Here is a 21,272-nt window from a genome sequence, read left to right as displayed (position 1 = left end):
CATCAAAACTCCACCAATTGCAGAATAAGAATCCTGATGAAATCAGTTTATGTTAATACTGTAAATGCATTACTTATTTCAAAGAAATGTAAGAATTTATAAACTGGATTTGTTTATAACACATGAGGTCTAATAGGTAAATGCAAGAGTCCAAATTTACTTACTGTTACCATCAGACATCAATACTCTTTCCCGATGTGCATTTCACCTTAATATTTAAGTAAGTTTATTAGGTAATTTTTAAAAATTTAATATTAAAAATGTATTTCATTGACAACACAAACTGAAAAATTGGACTTTGAGTTTCCTTTAGGAAGTATCATGCAACAAACACAAATTCCATCAAAAAAGAAGTCAATAACTAAAGCCTTATTTTTCCCCCTTGTGTTTTATAAAACAATTTAATGATTGCAAAATAAAGTCACAATGCCAATTAAGAAAAACTATCTTAATTTTTTTTACATTTTTTGATGTTTAATGTTTTCTAAAAAGCATATTTGCTAAGGTATCTGTGCTCATTAGAAGAGCTCAAATTCACATTTTTCACATGGGTTGAGTTTAGTGAAAGGATGAAACAATGGTAAACATAGATGCTTAATGAATTGGTGTTATTTACCTGTGACATTTTTCAAAACTGTCTTTATGTTCTCCTGGGTTACAGACAGTGAGACACAGCTCCGAAGAGACATGGTTTTCTGCCAGAGCCTTGTGGCCACAGTCTGTGCCTTCTCCGAGCAGCTCATGGCAGCCTTAAACCAGATGTTTGACAACAGCAAAGACAATGAGATGGACACGGGGGAAGCCAGCAGAAGATGGCTGGACCAGATAGCGAATGCAGGTGTTCTTTTCCATTTTCAATCACTCCTGTCACCAAACTTGGTAAGGAATCACAGTGTCTCCCACTGTGTGTGTCAACAGTACCATACGTTGTAACATATTCCCAAATAAGAAGTGGTTATTCGGAAAAAAAAAAAAAAAAGAAGTGGTTATTCGTTGTGGGTCAGTAGTCAGTCAGATACTTTAAAAGAACATATTTTTCCATGGACAAATATGGTTTTAGTAAGTATATAGAAGATATTCCTTTTTTCCTGATTTTTATTTATTCTCTGGGTGCTAAAAGCTGAGAAAGCCTCCCATATGTTCCTAATTCCTGTGTCCCTAAGCACTGACTGAAAAAGATCATCAGAGGGGAAAGGGGTTTCTGCTGTGGTTCCTTATTTCCAGTCAGGAAGAAACAGCCTGCCGTGAAACCCAGGCTCCCACACAGGTTTATATTCGGGAGCATGCCCGATAGACAGGATCTGACAACTTGTGTGCCATACTGTCTGACAGTCTGTTTAAAACTTGGGTATGTTCAGTGAATTTATTTCCTTTCTTTGTATGCATGTTTGTCCTGTTAATTCTGAGAATATTCCATATTTATGCATCAGTTTCCCACAGTCCTTACAAGGAAAGCACCTCAAGATATTTGATAAATAAAAGGGGCTTATTACATATTCTTTCTGTGGTTCTGATAGTTGTCGTGATGTTTAAAGGCAAACATGTTCACTTATACATAAACTTGAAGTACTCATTAAATAGAATTGTGATTTTAAACCCGAAATGCTGTGTCACCTGTTAAAGTATACATAGAATATGTGACTACCAAGTAACAGGTTGAGTTTTTAAACAAATGTAAGTGACTTTATATATCAAAATAGTTTTGTAATGGTAATGAAGATAGGGAGGTAATTGCAGTACTGCACAGTCATAAAAGGTTCTGGAATGATAAGGTAAGGAATTCCACCTCAGTGTACTTCGGAGAAACAGAATTAGATGCTTTTGAATCTAACATCCTATCCTTACATAAGATAGGAAGTCCACTTTCTAACACATGGTAGCATTAAGTGCCTATTGAATGAGTGAATGAGTGAGGCTTCATTCCTGTTCTACTCCTACTTTAAAACTGCCATTGTTTAATCAAGTGCTGGTACTTCTACTTTGTTTGCGATGCCAAGGAATGGCAGAAAGTATTTGTAATTTATATATCTGATAAGCAACTTCTATCCGGACTCTAGAAAGAATTCTTAAAACTTAAACTATAAAAAGAAAGCTCAATTAGAAAGCACAAAAAGGATTTGAATAGGTATTTCTCCAAAAAGGATGTAAAATGACCAAAAAGCGCATGGAAAGATAATCAACATCATTAGCCATTGGGGAAATGCAACTCAACACTACAGTGAGGTACTATAATACTTGGGATTTGGATAGGTATAATCCAAAAGATAATTGCAAGTGTTGAGAAGGAGAAATTGTAACCTTCATAATTGCTGGTGGGAAGGTAAAAATAAAAAATTGCCATTTTCTTAATTTCAAGAATTTTTAATTTTAATTTTTAAATTAATAGTAGTTGACTAAATTAAAAAAAAGGGGGGGGGATCCCTGGGTGGCGCAGCGGTTTGGCGCCTGCCTTTGGCCCAGGGCGCAATCCTGGAGACCCGGGATCGAATCCCATGTCGGGCTCCCTCTGCCTATGTCTCTGCCAATCTCTCTCTCTCTCTCTCTCTCTCTCTCTGTGACTATCATAAAAAAAAAAAGAGTAGTTGACACACAATGTTGCATTGTTTTTGAGTGTACAGCATAGTGATTTAACTTCTTTATATGTTCTGCTGTGCTCACCACAGTGTAGCTATCATTTGTCAACCATACAACACCATTACCGTGTCATTGACTATATTCCCTATGCTGTCATTTTTATTTATTTATTTTTTCCTTAGGCTGTTCCTTTTATTCTCATGATTTATTCATTCTGCAACTGGAAGCCTACATCATTCACTCCCCTTTATACATTTTGCCCATCCCACCACCTCCTTCCTTTTAGCAACCATCAGTTTGTTCTGGTATTTATAGTCTGATTCTTCGTTTTGTTTGTTTATTCGTTTTGTTCTTTAGATTCCACACATGAGTAAAATCATATGGTATTTGTTTTTCTCATCCTGACTTATTTCACTTAGCATTATACTCTCTAAATTCATCGATGTTATCACAGACAGCAAGCTCTCATCTTTTTTATGACTGAGTAATATTCCAGTGTGTATGTGTGTGTGCACATGCATGAATGTGTGTGTGCCCGTGTGCGTGCATATGTGTATTATATACATCACATCTTCTTTATCCATTTGTCTAGTGATGGATGCTGACATCAGTGCAGCCATTTTGGAAAACAGTTTGGCACTTCTTCAAAATGTTAAACACAGAATTCCTATATTACCCAGAAATTCTACTCCTATGTAATACCCAAGAGAAATGAAAACTTATATTTGCATAAAATCTTGTACACAAATATTCTTAGCAAGACTATTCATAATAGCTTAAAAGTAGTAACAGCCCAAATTCCCTGAAGTGCTAAGTGGATCAATGAGTTGTGGTACAGCCATACAATAGAATATTATTCAGCCATAAAAGGAGAATGGAAAACTGGCACATGCTACACCATGGACAGACCTTGAAAAATTATACTGAGTGAAGTAAGACAGTTGCAAAAGACTATATATTATCTGGGTCAATTATTATGATATATATGAAATAGGCAAATTTCAGAGACTAAAAATAGACCAATGGTTGCCTGGGGCTAAGGACTGGGGAAAGGGGTTTGGGGGAATGGGTGCTAATGGGTATGGAGTTTCTTTATGGGGCGGTGCAAGTATTTCTAAAATTAGATTATGGTTGTAGTTGTGCAACTCTGTGAATATACTAAAAACCCCAAGCTATACACTTTAAATGGTTAATTTTGTAGTATGTGAATTATATCTCAAGAAGCTTTTTTTCTTACTCTTTTGAAACCTTTAACTTCGTTTAAAGAATTGATTAAAAAAAATCCAAAGGTTGCTTTACAGAAAAGTCAAAGAAACCCGTATTTTTTCTGCCTCTGTAATAAGCATATAAAAGCCTCCTGGGAATGTGGAAGTTCTGTGGAAGGTGGAGATGCTGGCAGTGTGTGTGTGTCCCTGAGCTCTGAGTACAGTCCATAGTCACTCGGTATCACTTTAGCCATGTCTGCTGAAGCATCATAGCTTGCACCATATCAGTCAGAGGCCCACCTGTTTGGAATATTTCTTCCTTGTGTGTATTCTTCTTAATTGAGAAAAATGCTGATTCTTCAGTCCTGGCCTTCCAATTCCAGGTTCATGGCATACTCTTGTTGCTTCAAAGGACTTTAAAAAAATAGCAGTTTACTAAATATTTATCCAGTACTTACTATGTACCATGCACTACATTAAGTACCAAACCAAGGTTCAAAGGTGATGATTCTCTTAACTTTTTGGTTTCCATGCTAAATATCTTTGGGATCTGGGGTTGCTTTGGTGATTCTTTTTCACATAGTGGGCATTCTTTACTATCTCTTTCACCCTCTATTCATGCTGCCAAAAAATATGGCTATAAGCTTACAGCAATTTTCAAAAATATACATAAAACAGGGCGCCTTGGTGGCTCAGTTGGTTAAGACCAACTCTTGGTCTCAGCTTAGGTCTTGATCTCAGGGTCATGAGTTCAAGCCCTTTGTTGGATTCCATGCTGGGGTTGGAGTCTACTTTAAAAAAAAAAAAAGTGCATAAAGCAGTTAAAACCATTATTTAAAAGGGTCATTGATATTCTTAAGGAAACAGTTGTTACATTTAAAAGATAAGCTTGTGTAATGTAAAGCTAATTATTCTTTCATCCTGCACAAAACTGCTGCTAGGGAGGCCAAAATGTAGTACTAGAAAGATAGTATTGCTGAGACATGGGCTGAACTTGTTACCACCTTCCCTGCCTCAGCTGGAAAATAATATGCCATTAGAATGAAAGGAGTGATTAAAACAGATCAGATTGCATAGTCACAGGATTCTAGATTAAGGCACTATAAAGGCAAGTAGGATAAAAATGTTTCTTATCTCTAAGATCTTTGGAAGGAAAATCATTGCGTACATGCAAATTGCTTTTATCACAGCTATAAAAGGGTGCAAATTGAATAATGCATAGGTTACCTTATTGTAAAACAGGATGGCAACTGTGTACTGTAGCTTTTCAATAAAACAATATTCTTGCCTTCTAGCTGTTACATTTTTAAGATTATAGAAGTTTAGAGGCACATAGCATGCTTATTGTCTACATACTTATTTGTAAGTGTTAGAAATCAATATGATTTGAATCTAGCTACCAAATAGGCTCAAGAGTTGTGTAGAGCCATTTAGATGATCTAAAAGGAAAATATTAAACCATAAAAGAGACTTGTAACTTTGAGGGATTTGTTAATTTCATTTTCCACAATAAATTCTTAGGTAAGCATTGATAATTTTTGGTTTTCATGTAAATAAAACACAAGTGAAGCTACTTAAGATCTGGAGACGTGATGTTATGTTCTATCCTATACGATCTTATCATATCATGTATTATTTTCTTTCCTTTTAGACAGATGAACAAGCCATGCTAGAAGACACACTGGTTGCACTATTTGATTTGGAAAAGGTTTCTTTCTACTTTAAGCCATCAGAAGAGGAGCCATTGGTTGCAAGTAAGTAGTTAAAAATGTTTCCTAGGTGTTTCATAGAATTCTTTTGGCATCAAACAACAACATACACCATAACTTTGATACTAATATATTTAATATACAGTTCAAATTGTTTTATATAAAATGTTATATTTAGGGTAAATAATAACCAACTGTGGAAGCGACAGAAAATATATATAATTTGAAACTCCAGATAATTCTAAACTTTTATTTTTATCTATCAGTTTGGCCTCTAAAACTTTTCTTGAGTGTGTGCATCAAATTCTTTGCTAGTCAAGATTTTTTTTTCTATTACTGTGATAAAATATACATACCATAAAGTTTACTATTTAACCAGTTTTCAAAGTACAATTAACTGGCATTAAGTACCTTTACAATGTTGTATGACTATTTCCACCACCCATCTCCAGAACTTTTTCACCTATGGAACAGGGGCTCCATACTCATTACACAATAACTCCCCATTCTTCTTAGGGCCAAGAAGAAAGAGAAGAAACCTAAATTATGTCACATTGTGTAAAATTTAGATCTATACCGACTGAGAAAGACATAATTATTTGATTTGGCAATAATGGGTAAAATTTATAATTCAGACGGTGTAAACATATATTCTACATTCTTCCTAGCTTAACAGGGAAAATTGACAATCATTACATCTGAGTGTCAAACTTTAACGTGTATAAATATATTGTCTGTCTTGATTGATTTATTCATCCCATACAGTTTCCAAGATGGCAAAACCTTTCCCGTGTTGTTTGCTTTTGTATCTCCAGCACCCAAGAGAGTGCTTGGAATGAAAAAGGCAATATTGTTTTTCAAGGAAATGAATGAACAAATATCAATTAAGTGTATATAGTCAGCAGGCAAAATGGTTTTATGCTTATAAAAATAGAAGGAAAAACAAACTTGGTGTGAAGAATAAAGGAGAGACTTTCAGCAGAACATAGTTGTACCTAATGTTGCAAAGAAGTTACTTTATGAATTGAATTGAAGGACTGAAAAGTATCCCTTCAATTTCCCAGTTTGCCATCATGAAACCTAACAAAGGGAATGTTTTAGAAGCATACATTCAGAGAAATAGCAATATCCGGGTTTTAATCTTTATACATTGCTGCAAGTTATCATTATTTATCTACCATTTCAACATTGTTAAGAATAGGTTTAAAATGTATCTATCAACCCAAGAAATCTTGAGCAGTTTGTTATTTTTCTGTCTCTTGTTTTTTTCTAAGTTGTGAAGGTCCTATGTAGTACATAAGGTAGACAATGTGAGCTTCTTCAGGGCTGGGAAAGTTTCTCATTTATTTTCATATTTCTAATGTGTACTATGATAAATAGGGACCCAATAAATATTCATTCAATGCATGATCTGATAAGAATGATAAGCATTCATTCATCAAAAATGCCTTAAATGCCTACTTATGGCCAAGTGCAATTCTAGGTGTTGAATACAATAGAGTACTAAGCAAACATACCTCTCTTGGAACTGATAGTCAAATGGGGAGAGATAATTATACACAACATAAATAATTTGAACATAAACTAGAAGACAATAATATGAATGAAGGGAAATAGAAGAGAACAATGGATAACAATGCAGGGGCAGGTGGAGAGAAGTTGCAAATATTTAACAAGCTAGGAAAGCCTTACCAACAAGGAGAGCAAAGACCTGAAGGGGTGGAGAGGTATTTGGAAGAGGGATGTCCCAGATTCTGAGCTGGGAACAGCTGTGGCATTTTCTCAGGATAGCAAGGAAGCCTGGGTGGCTGGAGCAGCATGAGTGAGGAAAAAGAGCAGGGGATGGGAACAGAGAGGAGGCCAGACCATTAAAAGAACTCCTGTCTAGTTAAGCCATGGAGCAGAGGAATGACATGATCTGACTAATTTTTTTTTAAGATTTTATTTATTTGTCATGAGAGACACAGAGAGAGACAGAGACACAAGCAGAGGGATAAGCAGGCTTCACGCAGGGTGCCTGATGTGGGACTCGATCCCAGGTCTCCAGGACCACACCCTGGGCTGAAGGCTGCACTAAATCGCTGAGCCACCTGGGCTGCCCTGATCTGACTTGTATATTGAAGGCTGACTCTGACTGCTGGGTTGAATAGAGGATTACTGGGGATAAGGACAGAAACAGAGCGATGAGTTACGAAGCTACTACAGTGACCCAAGTTGAAAGATGATGGTGATGGTGACTTGACCTTGTGGGTAGCTGTGGGGATGGTAACTGTATGTATTAAATTATGAAGCTAGACAGAACAGAATTTTATTAAAATTTCATCTTCACTGATAAATGATAAAGAATGAGAACATAAATACAATGTTAAGGACTTGGATTATATTCAAGAGAGAACTTGGTAAAGGGGATTAATTCATAAGGATAATATTATTTGAACAAATTGTATGGTCTTCTGTGGGCATGTATAAAGTAGAATATATTTTCATTTAATTTAATAATGTAGGCATAATTTTGCCAGAGGCAGCAAAACTCTGTTTTCACAACATAACCTGCTTTTTCTTTTAAATTTTGCTTGAGGACCCATAAGCTCACAGGAGTACTGTTTTCCGTAGTTCAAATATGACATTACTGGTGAATGGTCTGTTGAACAAGCAGGCAAGGGATCTGGGTTATAAGCTCTATAAAATATTTACTTATTGCATAGCTATCATGAGAGATTTAACTTCAGCACATTGAAAAATAGAATAAATATTAAAGATTAAATAATTAAGACCATATAAGTAATATTAGTATGTACATGTATGTGTATCTTGTGACACACATAAAAATTCATATATATTTTTTAAGTGTTTCCCCGAAGCATACCCTCAACTTCTGAGAAAACAGATCCCTAATGAAAGGTCACTTCTGTGTACATTACTAGATATTCCAAACAAGTTCCTAACAGCGATGACAGGAATGTAGTTATCCTTTTAAGTTGATTCAGGAAAGAAGAGAATTTTTCAATACCCAGATGTCATCACATCTTATTTAAATGGTGTAAGGAAACTAGAGCTTTATTATTAATTGCATATGATTTGATCTTTCTGTAAGCTTAGAAGCAGAGGAGTCAGATGCAAATTAATTTGCATCACTATAGCAAAGACTAGTTTGGCTGCGTGTGTCTTTGAGGGAAGGACCCAATACAGACGGGAGGAAGCATGAAGATGTAAAGAGAACACTGGCTTTGAAGATAAGGAACTTGAATTCCAACCCTGCACCCCTCTCATCTGCAAACGGGAGAATGCTAGCTTTCCTGACTCACGGGGCTTACAGAAGATAATGTATTTGAAAGTCTCTGGCATTATATGAGGCTCATAGTAGTATGCAGTAAATACTTGAATCCATCCTCCTCACTTTATTACTCTATTCTTTTTAAAAAGCTGTATTTAGCATTTCTCATAGTCATATTTTTTTGCATTAAAGAATAATGAGATTCTGAAGAAATATGGCATGCCAAGCACGTAGAACTCAAATGTCTTGATTGAAGACATTTTATTTTCCTTGAAAAAATAATTATTAAGTATATACACCATACCAAATGCTGAACTAAATTCTGGAGATACAGGAGTGACTAAATAAAATAAGGACCCTGTTGGCATGCAGCTTAGAAACTAGTGAGAGACACAAAGGGATAGAGGGGGAATGTCCCCAGTACAGTACAGGGGAAGTATGGGATCCTTCCTATGCCATATTATGTAATTAGTGAAGGAGGAATAAGTGAGCTAAATGATTAGGCTGTATAAAACAATATATTTTATAGAAAATCTTCATGTTTTTGGAGAAGAATGATAGCAGATCTCCCCCCCACACACACACACACCTTTTATGGTGATACAGGTAATTTTACTATAGTGATTAGGAGAATGGATATTTTTGAGCTTCCACTCTTTCCATTGCACCTGGGACTGTGGATGCCATGGTGAATAGGACAGACATGTCCCAATCATGATGGAGCTCACAGCCTATTTGGAAGAAAACAAAGAAAGAATCAACAGCAAAGATGGTTAGGGCCATGATAAATCCAGTGCAGGAAATAAGCAATATATGAAGAGTGAGGGTAAAGTGGCTTTTTAAGGAGTCAACAGGGAAGGGCTTTTAGCAGAAATAGCTTTTAAACTGAAATCCAAAGGACCAGCAAGACCCAACCCTGCAGAGGGTCAAGGAATAGCAATTCAGGCAAAGGGAACTAAGAACTTCTTAGAAACTTATTTCCAAACTCATTCAGTGATGGAGGACCATGTTTACAGGGATGGGATGCTGCTGCTGAAATTCCTCTTGAGAATCAATCCCTCTATAGAGTGGAACCAGAAACCTTTTCCTCATGCAATAATATTTTTGATGCCTTTACTCATTACATATTCCTAATCATCAGGTTTGTTTTTCATAGTAGATAAATTTCCACAAATAAGAGGCAGCAATCTTCAGCTCTACATTATTATGCACTTTTATAGGCATAACAGTTACTTTGAGAGAAAGTCTTCATTCTTTCACTCTCAGTTTTAACTTCATTTTAAATTTAATATACTTGATAATTTTCTGTCATTCTCCGCTTCTTAGTTCCTGATATAGCATCTTTATTTGTTGTTATTCCTATAATATGGAACTCCTACTGCTGGGTTATTTTCCTTTCAAAACCATCATCCACTTGATAACAGAGATTGGCCACATTGGTGCCAAAGAATAAAGGAATGGAATTCTAAAACTTGAAATATAAATGAAATTCATTGCATGAAAAAGAGAACTAGAAGATCCGAATTCTTAGTATATACACATCAGTATTTTCTTTAGTGTTCATGCATCCTTTTTCTTTATTATACGGCCAGGGGAAAACAGGATTTTCCCAATCATTAAAATCCAGTTAATTTCTAAGTCTTCAACTGAGAAATAATGCTCTTTTTCCTAAACCAAAATCCTTTATGCCTCCCTTAAAAATGTAGAAACAAAAATAAAATAGGTGCTTATTATATGACATAAAAGAAACTTGTAGATGTTAATACAATATCTCTGCTATTGATACACAAAATTAGATTCATTTAATTAAAAACCTGGAATCTCCATTCATTAATAGTATTTAACCTTGAACTCTGCCTTTACATATAATTTTATTCAAGAAGCAGGTTAGAGGGGCACCTGGGTGGCTCAGTAGTTGAGCATCTGCCTTTGGCTCAGGTCATGATCCCAGGATTCTGGAATCAAGTTCCACATGGGATTTCCCTGCATGGGGCCTGCTCCTTTCTTTGCCTATGTCTCTGTCTCTCTCTCTCTGTGTCTCTCATGAATAAATAAATAAAATCTTAAAAAAAAAGAAAAGAAACAGGTTAGAACTAACAGATATTAAGTCAAGAAAATGTATTAAATGTCTATAATATTTTTACCTTAATTTTTAACTGCTTAAGATGACTATTCCAGCTTTTTAGGAAGATTTTACATTCTTTCTTAATGAATTGGAAATTATTTGTCATGGATAAGTTGCAAAATGAAAAGGATTTATGATTGCACTGTGAAATACTCCTACAGCTTTGTAGATTTTCAAGTTTTTTTTTTTTTTTTAGGAGTTGGGGGTTTTGTTTTTTTTATTTTTGAGTAATTAAATTTAGGATCTTTGAGAAAATGAAAAGAATTTGGATAGACAATTTCTAATGACTATAGTGCGTCAAAAGAGGTAATAAATATGGTTTTGATCTGGTGCTCAGGGAATGGAACTTGCAAAACCCATGCTAATTTTGATAATGGTTGCTATGTACCCAATTTCTTGTACACTGCTTAGGAATTGTACCCCAAGGACTCATTTTGACTAAAATATGAATGAGGCAGATGCCCTGGGAGATTCTGATTCCAAACCATGTGTAACTAAACTTCTCATTTAGTTAAGTGAGACATCTGGTGTGTCAAAGTGTAACAAAGTTTCCTATTGTAGAATTTTATATACAGTACAGTAATAAATCTGTTGCTTTAGCTAATGAGAATCTGATTTAATGCTCTTTCACTGAATAGCAAGTTTGCCTAACCTGAACTTAACATACAAGGGTACTTTTAATATATTAGTTTCTAGTGGATTATCAAGACTTTTTAAAAAGTTAACAAATATACTCTATAACATATCCTGATTTGGGGAAGTAATGTAACATTAAATGTCATTTTAGATGTTCCTCTTACTTATCAAGCGGAGGGAAGCCGGCAGGCTCTGAAAGTTTACTTCTACATTGATAGTTATCACTTTGAACAACTGCCTCAACGTTTGAAAAATGGAGGAGGGTTTAAAATTCATCCTGTTCTTTTTGCACAAGGTAAACTGCTTTCCTTTTTATGTACTTAATTTTTTTTTTATCTTTATCGATTTTTTAAAATACATGTAATTGTAACCATCATGAATTTTTATTTTTTCCATTAATTCAAAAATTCCTTCGTAGTACCTAGTAATATTTTTACTTCCAGGAATGTTTATTATGGAAACAATAATATAAGGTTTAAATGTTTATTAAATAGGACTGTAACAGTATTTATAGTGGGGAAACAAGATGTGGGTGGTTTAAATAGATAAATTAATTTGGCTTAAATAAATTATGGGAGAGTCATTAAAATTGTATGGTTAAAAATATTTTATGAGATAGAAAAAAATTGGGGTATATGCACATCCAGGCTACAAAAAATAATTTATGCTTAATGTAATTCAGGTACATATATACTTAAATGTACATAAAATATTTTCAACGTCATTGGGTGATTAAATTGATGATGATTTTTTATTCTTTGAGTTTTCCTCCTTTATGTCATTTTTGGTTAATAAAAATATATTCCTTTTGTAAATAAAAAAATTGTTTTCATAAATGAACAATGAGTTTTAATGCAATAAAATGAATTTAGTGTAACATGAGTAAGAAAATTCTTGCAGTGAACTGGGTTTCCAAGGGAAGATCCTGGATCTTTTTTTTTTTTTTTTTCCCTGGGGTCACAAATACAAGCCTCAAACGACCAGGAGTCCAGATTATTTTATTGTAGCTTCTTCAGGTCTGTGATTTATTTTTTTTAAACTCATGCTGGTGTCAAGATTATATCAATTTCTGTGAGCAATTCCATAGAGCCTTTCATTTTTTCTTCCATTGAGTTTTCAAGAACTGCATTGGTTTTGCTGTGGAATTTTAATATTCTAATAAAAATGAAGTGTAGAGAAATAAAATCAATCTCTGTAACTGAAGAACAGATAGGCATATGAAATCATAATCTACTGCCAAGTGAAAAAATTCCTGTACCATATGCATATTATTATAATTCTAAAGGATAGATTACCCTTCCTTCAATTGCCATGGTTTAAAAGCAATGACTACCTCAAAGAGATACTTGGTAAGAATACCTTTAAATAGAGGGAAATGTTAGTTGCAGAGAAGATCTTAGGAGTTATTAGAAGTTATTTTCATTTTTCTTTGGAGGATTGTGGTAGGGTCCATTAGGTATACAAGATTCTGTAATGAAAAAGAATGGAAAAAAAGAAATAGCAAAAATAGACATTTGGAGCTATGTTAGGAAAACAGGTTAGCCTAAAATATGTTAAAAGCCATTACACAGATAGATAGTTTTAGAAGACGGAAGGATGCTGGTCTGGAATGTTAACTTTTATAGGGTTTAACCAGAGTTTACAGTTATTAAAGATTCTTTCCTTTCTTTCCTTTATTTCTCTTTTTAAAAATTCTGCCTTTGAAATCATGACGGAGATGACAGATGGCATTTTGCATCTTTTCAAAAAATTTATTACATTTGTGACACATCAGCCATAAATAGCTGAATATTCATACCCAGCAGCAAATGTTCATAGGAAGAGGAAGAGTATCTTCCATGTAACCTCTAATTTATAATTATGGCCCAAACTAATTTTAAAAAATGCTTATGGCCAAAACTAATTTTTAAAAATGCCTAAATATATATTATTTCAGTGTGAATACCACATTGCTTTTTAAAATGTAAAGAAGAACCATAGCTAACATTAGGTTTTAATATTCACACCGCAATAAAATATGAAAAGCCTCAGTGGAAATGCTTCTGCTGTTGAGGTCATAGGGAAAGAAGACTGGCAAACAGCTTGTCTCATTAGAACTGTGCCAGTGATAAGATTGCTATTTAACAGGGTTGCGGAAGTTCTTTTGCACTCCTAAAACTCCATGAGAATTCATTATTAGTCACTCTCCCTATTCATCAGATTGAGAGAAGCCCAGGAAATTCAGCCCTAGCTTGACGAGAGATTACCAGCTGGTAACTGAAAGTGGTGGTAGATGAAGAGACTCCAAAATGTGTCTATCCCAGAATTGAATGTTTACTCGAAGGGTTTCAGTTTTAGATGTACATACGTACGTCGATCTTTGCTGGCAAATAAAAAAAAATAGAAAAATGAGATAAATTTGAGAGCCTCTTGGAAAAATTATTTATGTCAGCCCTTATAGAGCTGTCTGTTGGACGCATGTACTTAGGACAGGAAGGACATACTGGTTTCTTCCCATTTTTCTTGCCTGAATGGATCCTTCTGCAAAGGAGGGCACGCTGCAGAGAAGGCACCAGCGGCAAGATCAGGAATTCCAGTGCCTATAGAATAAGCTTTAGAGAACTTGTGTCACTGAAGGCCAGACCTACAGGAGAACAGGAATCTCGTCAGGTAGAACAGGGGTACAGATTTACATAAAGATCACAGCAACAACAGCCAGACAGGAAAAGATCAGACGGTAGCAGGCATCTGTACTTCCTACAGGTCAGGGAATTAACCCTGTTGGGATCCTTAAGTCCTTAGCAAGATAAAGCAAGTAATTATAAACTGTATGAAGATGAGAGAAAGGAGGATAGATATTCAGGGTCACTTCCTCCACCCACTCTCCATTGGCATGTTTTCACACCATCTTTCCGTGGTTCTCAATACGAGCTGCACATTAGTCAACTTTGAGTAGGTTTTAGAAAATACCCAAGCTTGCTCCCACATTAAACTGATTCAATCAGAATCTCTGGGACATAAGGCTCAGAAACCAGTATATTTTAGAAGCTTTGCCCTTGACTCTAAGGTTCGCTGGGAGTGAGAAAGCACAGGTCAGTGTGGACCTGATTAGGAAACACTGTGCAATCATCCAGTTAATCTTTGATTAATCAGATTAATCCGTTTCTTAAAGGTTTGACACTTCCAGATTTGGGGGAGCCAGGGCGAGGGGGCTGGGCATTTTCACTTCTGTGTTTTTAAGTCATTAGGATGCAGCCTGCCCCTAGGTGATGTGATTTGAGTGGAACAGTTTTCTTCCAAAAAGACTGAAGATGCCCTAATGACGGCTGAGGGATATCTTCTGGGAATCCTAATAACTAGGCAATAAGCTCATCTTTTCTGAAAGGAGATCCAAGTGGGTGACCTGCCATGGTCCACACCTTGTACCCTTAGATCCATTCAAGTCAAGTCTAGAAGTGGCTCCTTCAAGACTCTGATGGGGTCCCTTCTAGAAGAAGCATGGGAAGAAGACAAGCAATAGGCCCCTGCTGCTACAGCTTGTCTTGGGGCTGCAACAGATGCTCATTTTCCCTCTTTTGTATTCCTTGTAGATCAGCCTTGCCCTCAGCCTGTGCCTTCCAGTCTCAGAGGTGTGAGTAAGACCTAGAGGCCTGATCCCCCTGTTCACTCTTCGTTTCTCAGGCCTGGGTTCCTGCATTTGTCCATTTACCATCAAATTTGGATAAGGAAGTACTAAGAGGGACCTGATTCACTGGGTTCCAAACATGTTCCTTCCTGTTCTCACTATTTAATAATAGCCCCCCTTCCTTATGATAATTACGATCTACCAACCTTGGCAAGACAGTGATTGCACTTCCTGGGTGCCTTGGCACAAGGAGTCTCCAGTACCCCAGTGGCAACCATAGCTAATGTTCAGTGGGACCCCTGCCTTGTCTCCTTGGGAAAGCATATACCTCTTTGGGGATCAGGACTTTATAAATCCACAGAGCCAGAGTTTTGGGGCTAGGAAGCACACATCCACAAGTTGAGGCACTGAGACTGATGCTATTTTAGTTTTCCAGGGCTGCCATAACAAATTACCAGAAACTGGGTGGCTCAAAACAACAGAAATTTATCCTATCATCATTCTGGTGGCTAGAAATCTGAAATCAAGATGCCAAAAGGCCAGGCTCCCTTGGAAGGCTCTAAAGAGGAATCCTTCCTTACCTTCTATACCATCAGTCCTGGCATTCCTCAGCTTGTGACAGCATAATGACAGTCTCTGCTTCTGTCTTCACATGACTATCTTCCCTCTGTGTGTCTTTCTCTGTATCTCTGTGCAACTTTCCCTCTTCTTATGAGAACACAGGTCATTGGATTTGGGCCTAACCTCATTATAAGCTGATGTCTCTGCAAATACCCTATGTAAAATTTAGGCCATGCTTGCTGTCACCATGGGTTAGGACTTCTGTTGTATTGTTTTGGAGGACATCATTCCACCCTCAATAGATGTTAAACAGGGTCCTTTCTGCTTCCACCCTTTGTTCCTAGACTCATGTATTCCGCCTATTAGGGACATGGCATCATTAAAGGTCTTTGATTTTGGTTACACTGTGTCCTGGAATATGGTATCCTTTCTTTGTAAAATATTGTTAAGCACCTGTTCCCTGGGTCTCTTACAGTGGTTTTCCTTACGCTAACTGGAACATGTGATGCTGGTGCTTTCTCCACAAACACACTTTCATGTATATTTGTTTTTCAGCCCTTATGAAGCCCTTCTGGCACCAGAAACTATAAATCCTAACTCTTCTATCTAAGCTATCTTTCTATTCTCAGAGAATAATTAAAATCAACCAGAAACTTAAGCATTTTTCTCTTCTATTATTTTTTTATTTAAAAAAAATTCCAGCATAAGGCATTTTTTTTCTTTTAAACAAAAGGGAACATTTTGTTATAAACTGTCATTTTCTAAGGTTCCTTCCTTCAAATATTTGGTTTTTTTATTTCGAGTTTTTGTAAAACTCTACTTTAGGTCCTTTAAAAAATGAACCTCTTAGTTTTCCCTTTGGGTTTGACACAGTATTTGAAATTGAAATATTAAATAGATTTTTATAAAAGAAGGAGCAGTTCCCAGAATTGAAATTTCCTAAATGTTAGAGTCAGTCTATAAGCATGTGAACCCACCCCTCTGCACATTCTTTCTCGCATACTGGTTCTGTTGGACTTGATCTTAGCCAAAAGGCTGAGAAGCGATGCATACTGGTCCTACTGTGATTGATTAAACTGCTTTCCTCATGGAAATTGTGACCAGTTCCGAAGAATTTTAACTAACCTTGACCAGTGCAGATATCTTGTTTTATTTAACCATTAAAGTGTCTTCGTGCTATCAGGAAAGAGCCTTACTTGATTGGAACTATTTCATGAAATCGTTCTTCAGATGTTCTGTATTTTTCCTGATCAGTCCCTTTTCTGGAAAAGTCTTGAAAGGTATTTTGAGTGAGTGGAAATGCAGCTCATTTTCAGTCTTAAAATAATTTAATCTTCACTTTTCTCTAATACTCATTATGTTTTTCTTTTTTGCTGACTAAGTTTGATGGGATGATTTGCTTCCTCAAATTCAGAAATTATAGAAGGAAAATAAGCAAACAAGAAAGTCATCGTATTTTCAATACTGCCTTTAATTAAATGCTATTAAATATTCATGCAACCAAATATGTCAGTACGACTTTTAAGAAACATTGTTATCTGGATGAGAATTAAGGAAACTAGACAAGAAAATGCTGAGAAGAGGACAAACTTGGAAGTTTGGGCATTTTATATATATTTAACCTACTTTTGCTCAGTATAGAAATTAAATCTGGTAAAAATTATTCTATTTTCTTGTATTTTAATGATAAATAACCAAGCTATTCATCTAAAGTCAGGAATGTTGTGCTTTCCTCTTCTTTGCCATGGAGTGTACTTTCTAAACACAGAACTTGTCTTTTTTGTTGTTTTTATTCATTTCCTCATAACCCTACATATGTGCCTTAACATTCTGCTGATTATTAGACATTTTCCCCATTTAAAAAATTTCCACATAATTGTGGATTTTAACTGTTGCTAATTTGGAAATATTGTCAAGGACTGTCATAAAAATACCAGTTTGTTTTTATGTGGCAGCAAGCTTTTAGAGCAGTACTGGATGTTTTGGCCAAAACTGAGCTATCAAGACTTTTATAAAAATTAAAGAAATACTTTAATAAACATTTTATAAAAACGTAGATGTCGGGATCCCTGGGTGGCGCAGCGGTTTAGCGCCTGCCTTTGGCCCAGGGCGCGATCCTGGAGACCCAGGATCGAATCCCACGTCGGGCTCCCGGTGCATGGAGCCTGCTTCTCCATCTGCCTGTGTCTCTGCCTCTCTCTCTGTCTCTCTGTGACTATCGTAAATAATAATAATAAAAAAACAACAACAAACGTAGATGTCTTTGTATGTGTCCCCACCCCACTCCTCACCCCCAGTTTCCCTGTGGCTCCTTCCTAGTGTTCTCCTTCCAGTCTTTCTGATCTTCAATTACAAATTGAAGTGTCTTTTCATGGACATCTTTATTTCCCAGAACATCCTGTTTGGCTAAGCACACTTCTGCATAATCTGTATTCCTAGAAATTGAATTAGATTAATGCCTACCGGCATTGGACATGTTGCCTAATATGTAAAACACATTCAGTAAAAAAAAAAAGTCATGGGTCTCTTAATACTTTATTTGATTTAATTATTTCCCAAGAATCATAATTAGTAGGTGCTCTTATTTTCCATTTCACAAATGAGGAACCTGAGCATCTTGGATTTTAATGAACATGCCTAAGGTCATACAACTACTAAGGAGTGGAAGTAGTAGTTTTACTCCCACACAAGGACTTTCATTATTAGCTTTACAACCAGTAAGAGGAATTCACATTGAAGGATGACTATTGATAGACTGAATCCTCTGAATATTTGCCTCTCACAAATAACATCTCATTAATGGAAATGAATGTGGCATTTACTTGAGGATTCTTTTTATCAGGAAGACTTTTTTTATTTCTTGTATGTAATCAGGACCAGAAGCTTGCTGAACCAGTTACAAATATTCTAATTAATCCACAAGTCATAATGAGTAAACAAGTAATCCTTAAAACCACCCACAAATTTGATATCATGTGCTGAAGTAAATGTAGTAAGCATCTCTCTAATTTTCCATAAGTGATTTTCTTAATTATAAGCCAATAATACCATCTTTATTTCAAATTGAATAATGCTCTAAAAGCTTTTTTTTGTTTCTCCAGTGCTGTAGCAATCTGGCTAGTTTAGAAAACAGTACAGTAAATATTAGTAATGAACTTGTGATGAGCACTGGGTGTTATATGTAAGTGGTGAATCACTAAATTCTACTCCTGAAACTGTATGTTAAGTAACTGGAATTTAAATAAAAATTTGAAATATTTTTAAAAAATAGCAATGAAAAAAATAGTAATGACTTTTCTATTTTGCCACCAAAATGGTGATGTTTTTGTCAATTTGAAGAAACCTATTAGCTTAGAAGCTATTGCATTTAGCAGTTTTGAAAGATTAATTTTTTAATTGATTTTGAAATAGTCTGCTGAAAATGGAGGCTTAAGAGTGGCAATAATTTCAAAGGGAAATAATTTACATTTCCACATTGGATCCATTGCCATTCCTGTTGCTGGCAACCTCTCCATAGGAGATCTTGTATTTCTAAGTACTTCCATGTGATTTGTTTCCTCTCCAAAAGTTAAAAGTACCATTGTATAAAGTTTAAATATAAAGAAATACTTAACCAAAAATGTTAGTTAAGAGGAAATCTGTTTTATTTTTTTTTAATTTTTTAAAAAAATGTATTCATGAGAGACATACAGAGAGAGGCAAAGACATAGGCAGAGGGAGAAGCAGGCTTCCTACGGGGAGCCTGATACAGGACCCTAGGATCACAACATGAGCCAAAGACAGATGCTCAACCGCTGAGCCACCCAGATGCTGCAGAAAGGAAATCAATTTTAATCAAAGATGTTTAAAATTAATGGGAAGTTATATATATGATTATACTTACTTATTTTAACTAGATTAAGTATTGTAATAAAGGTAGTATTCTAAGATTATCTATACTTCAAATTTATTACACTAATATTTCATAATTTAATTGCAGCTACAAAAGAATGTGAGTATACATGGAGAGCAGTGATTTCAACTTTTTTACTCTTATGTATGTTAACACACAATTCTGCTTCCCATATATGTATACATATATATGTATATACACATATACATGTGAAATATGTATAAATGCATATTTTACATATACATGTAAAAATATGTGAAATTTGAGGTCAGCTTCACAAACTGAATATAAATTTTTTTTATATAAAATGTTTTAAAAATAGAAGCCAGTTTAAATTAAAAATTACTGTTGCCTACTCAGATATAATCACCGAGTGTTTGATATTTTGAGAGGAGAGGAATGATTTTCATTCCTTTTTGGACTGGTGAGAGATAGATTCCTGCATGTGTGGTCATATTCAGTGTTTTAAATACATTTACTAGTAATCATTAAGATTACACTAAATATAGAGAAATTGAGTTATGAAATCACATGAAGGAGAACTTTTTTACTTGTTTACACAGCACTGGAGAGCATGGAAGGATATTATTATAGAGATAATGTTTCGGTGGAAGAATTTCAAGCCCAGATAAATGCAGCCTCACTGGAAAAAGTCAAACAATACAACCAGAAGCTCAGGTATGGAATTGTTAATTTTTTAAACCAGTAAGTGTTCATATTTTGATAGAAGAAGATGAATTGTGTTTTTGACATACTCATTATTAAATGATTGATGGTGATACTTTTTTTGATATAAAGTATTTTTATTTAGGGTTTAGTATTTTAAATATTATAATGGCTACACTTTTTAAAAAGAAAAAAATATTTGGAAAGTTTTCATGCTATTGTCTTAATTGCTGAAGAAGATCAAAAGTTATTTATTAGGCCATTTCCAGGGGAGGGGAAAGCACTGATATTTTATAGCTGTGTCCCTTAGGAGGTTCCAGTGGATTAAGGGTAAATAAATAGGTTTATAACCATTAAACACCTGGCACCCTGACAGAGAGAAGAATATGGTTAACACAGAAAATATGACACAGCATGTACTTGGTATTGGAAAAATATCTACTTTCAAATATATATATTAATGTTTGGATTTTGCTGTTTTTCCCCTCTAAAAATAGTCACTGAGAAAATGACCCATGGCAGGGAAAATAAACCACAGTAAGTGAAAGGGAAGTGTGTTATAATTCAAAGCTTTAGTCTTCAACAAATTATTAGCATTTATAACTCCCTCCTACCTTATGAATTATTTTATGCAACGGTCATCTTTTTAAGTTACTTTCAGATTATAGCTTTTATTTTTAGAAGAAAAATGTTCTTGTTCTACCTTATGCTTTAGTAATTAAAAACTATCGTGACATTTTTTGGTTTTGTCTACTATATGGCTAAATTCTGAAGATAAATTAAGTCCTAAAATTCCGGATATGGGAAGGAGCTGGTTCTCGGAGTAATGACCAATTGGTAGGATTTCTTTCACTATAAATGCTTTGTCTTTCTCCCCCTGCCTCACACAAACCTGTCCCTTTTTTTTAGATGCCTATTCTCTTCTATCATTTTATCACCAGTGAAGCTCTCAGCCTTAAAGCCCCCAATATCTTTTTGATTTCCCATTTTGTCTTCCTCCTAAAATGTCTTTGGAAATCCTGATGA

General features: G+C 35.2%; 1 protein-coding gene across 1 annotated transcript in view; it reads left to right on the top strand.

Moving 5' to 3' along the window:
* Positions 1-21,272, top strand: part of PREX2 (phosphatidylinositol-3,4,5-trisphosphate dependent Rac exchange factor 2) — a 283,936-nt gene that overhangs the window by 191,893 nt on the left and 70,771 nt on the right. Inside the window, exons 32-35 of the mRNA XM_055318289.1 lie at positions 662-879; positions 5,431-5,533; positions 11,675-11,818; positions 20,144-20,258. Of these exons, the coding sequence (XP_055174264.1) occupies positions 662-879; positions 5,431-5,533; positions 11,675-11,818; positions 20,144-20,258 (580 nt within the window). The remainder of the gene's footprint in view (positions 1-661; positions 880-5,430; positions 5,534-11,674; positions 11,819-20,143; positions 20,259-21,272) is intronic.

Source organism: Nyctereutes procyonoides, unplaced genomic scaffold (genome assembly GCF_905146905.1).
Source record: "Nyctereutes procyonoides isolate TBG_1078 unplaced genomic scaffold, NYPRO_anot_genome, whole genome shotgun sequence".
In the NCBI taxonomy this organism is placed as follows: domain Eukaryota; kingdom Metazoa; phylum Chordata; class Mammalia; order Carnivora; family Canidae; genus Nyctereutes; species Nyctereutes procyonoides.
Note: the sequence above shows the minus strand (reverse complement) of the source record. Positions and strands in the feature narration are given on the sequence as shown.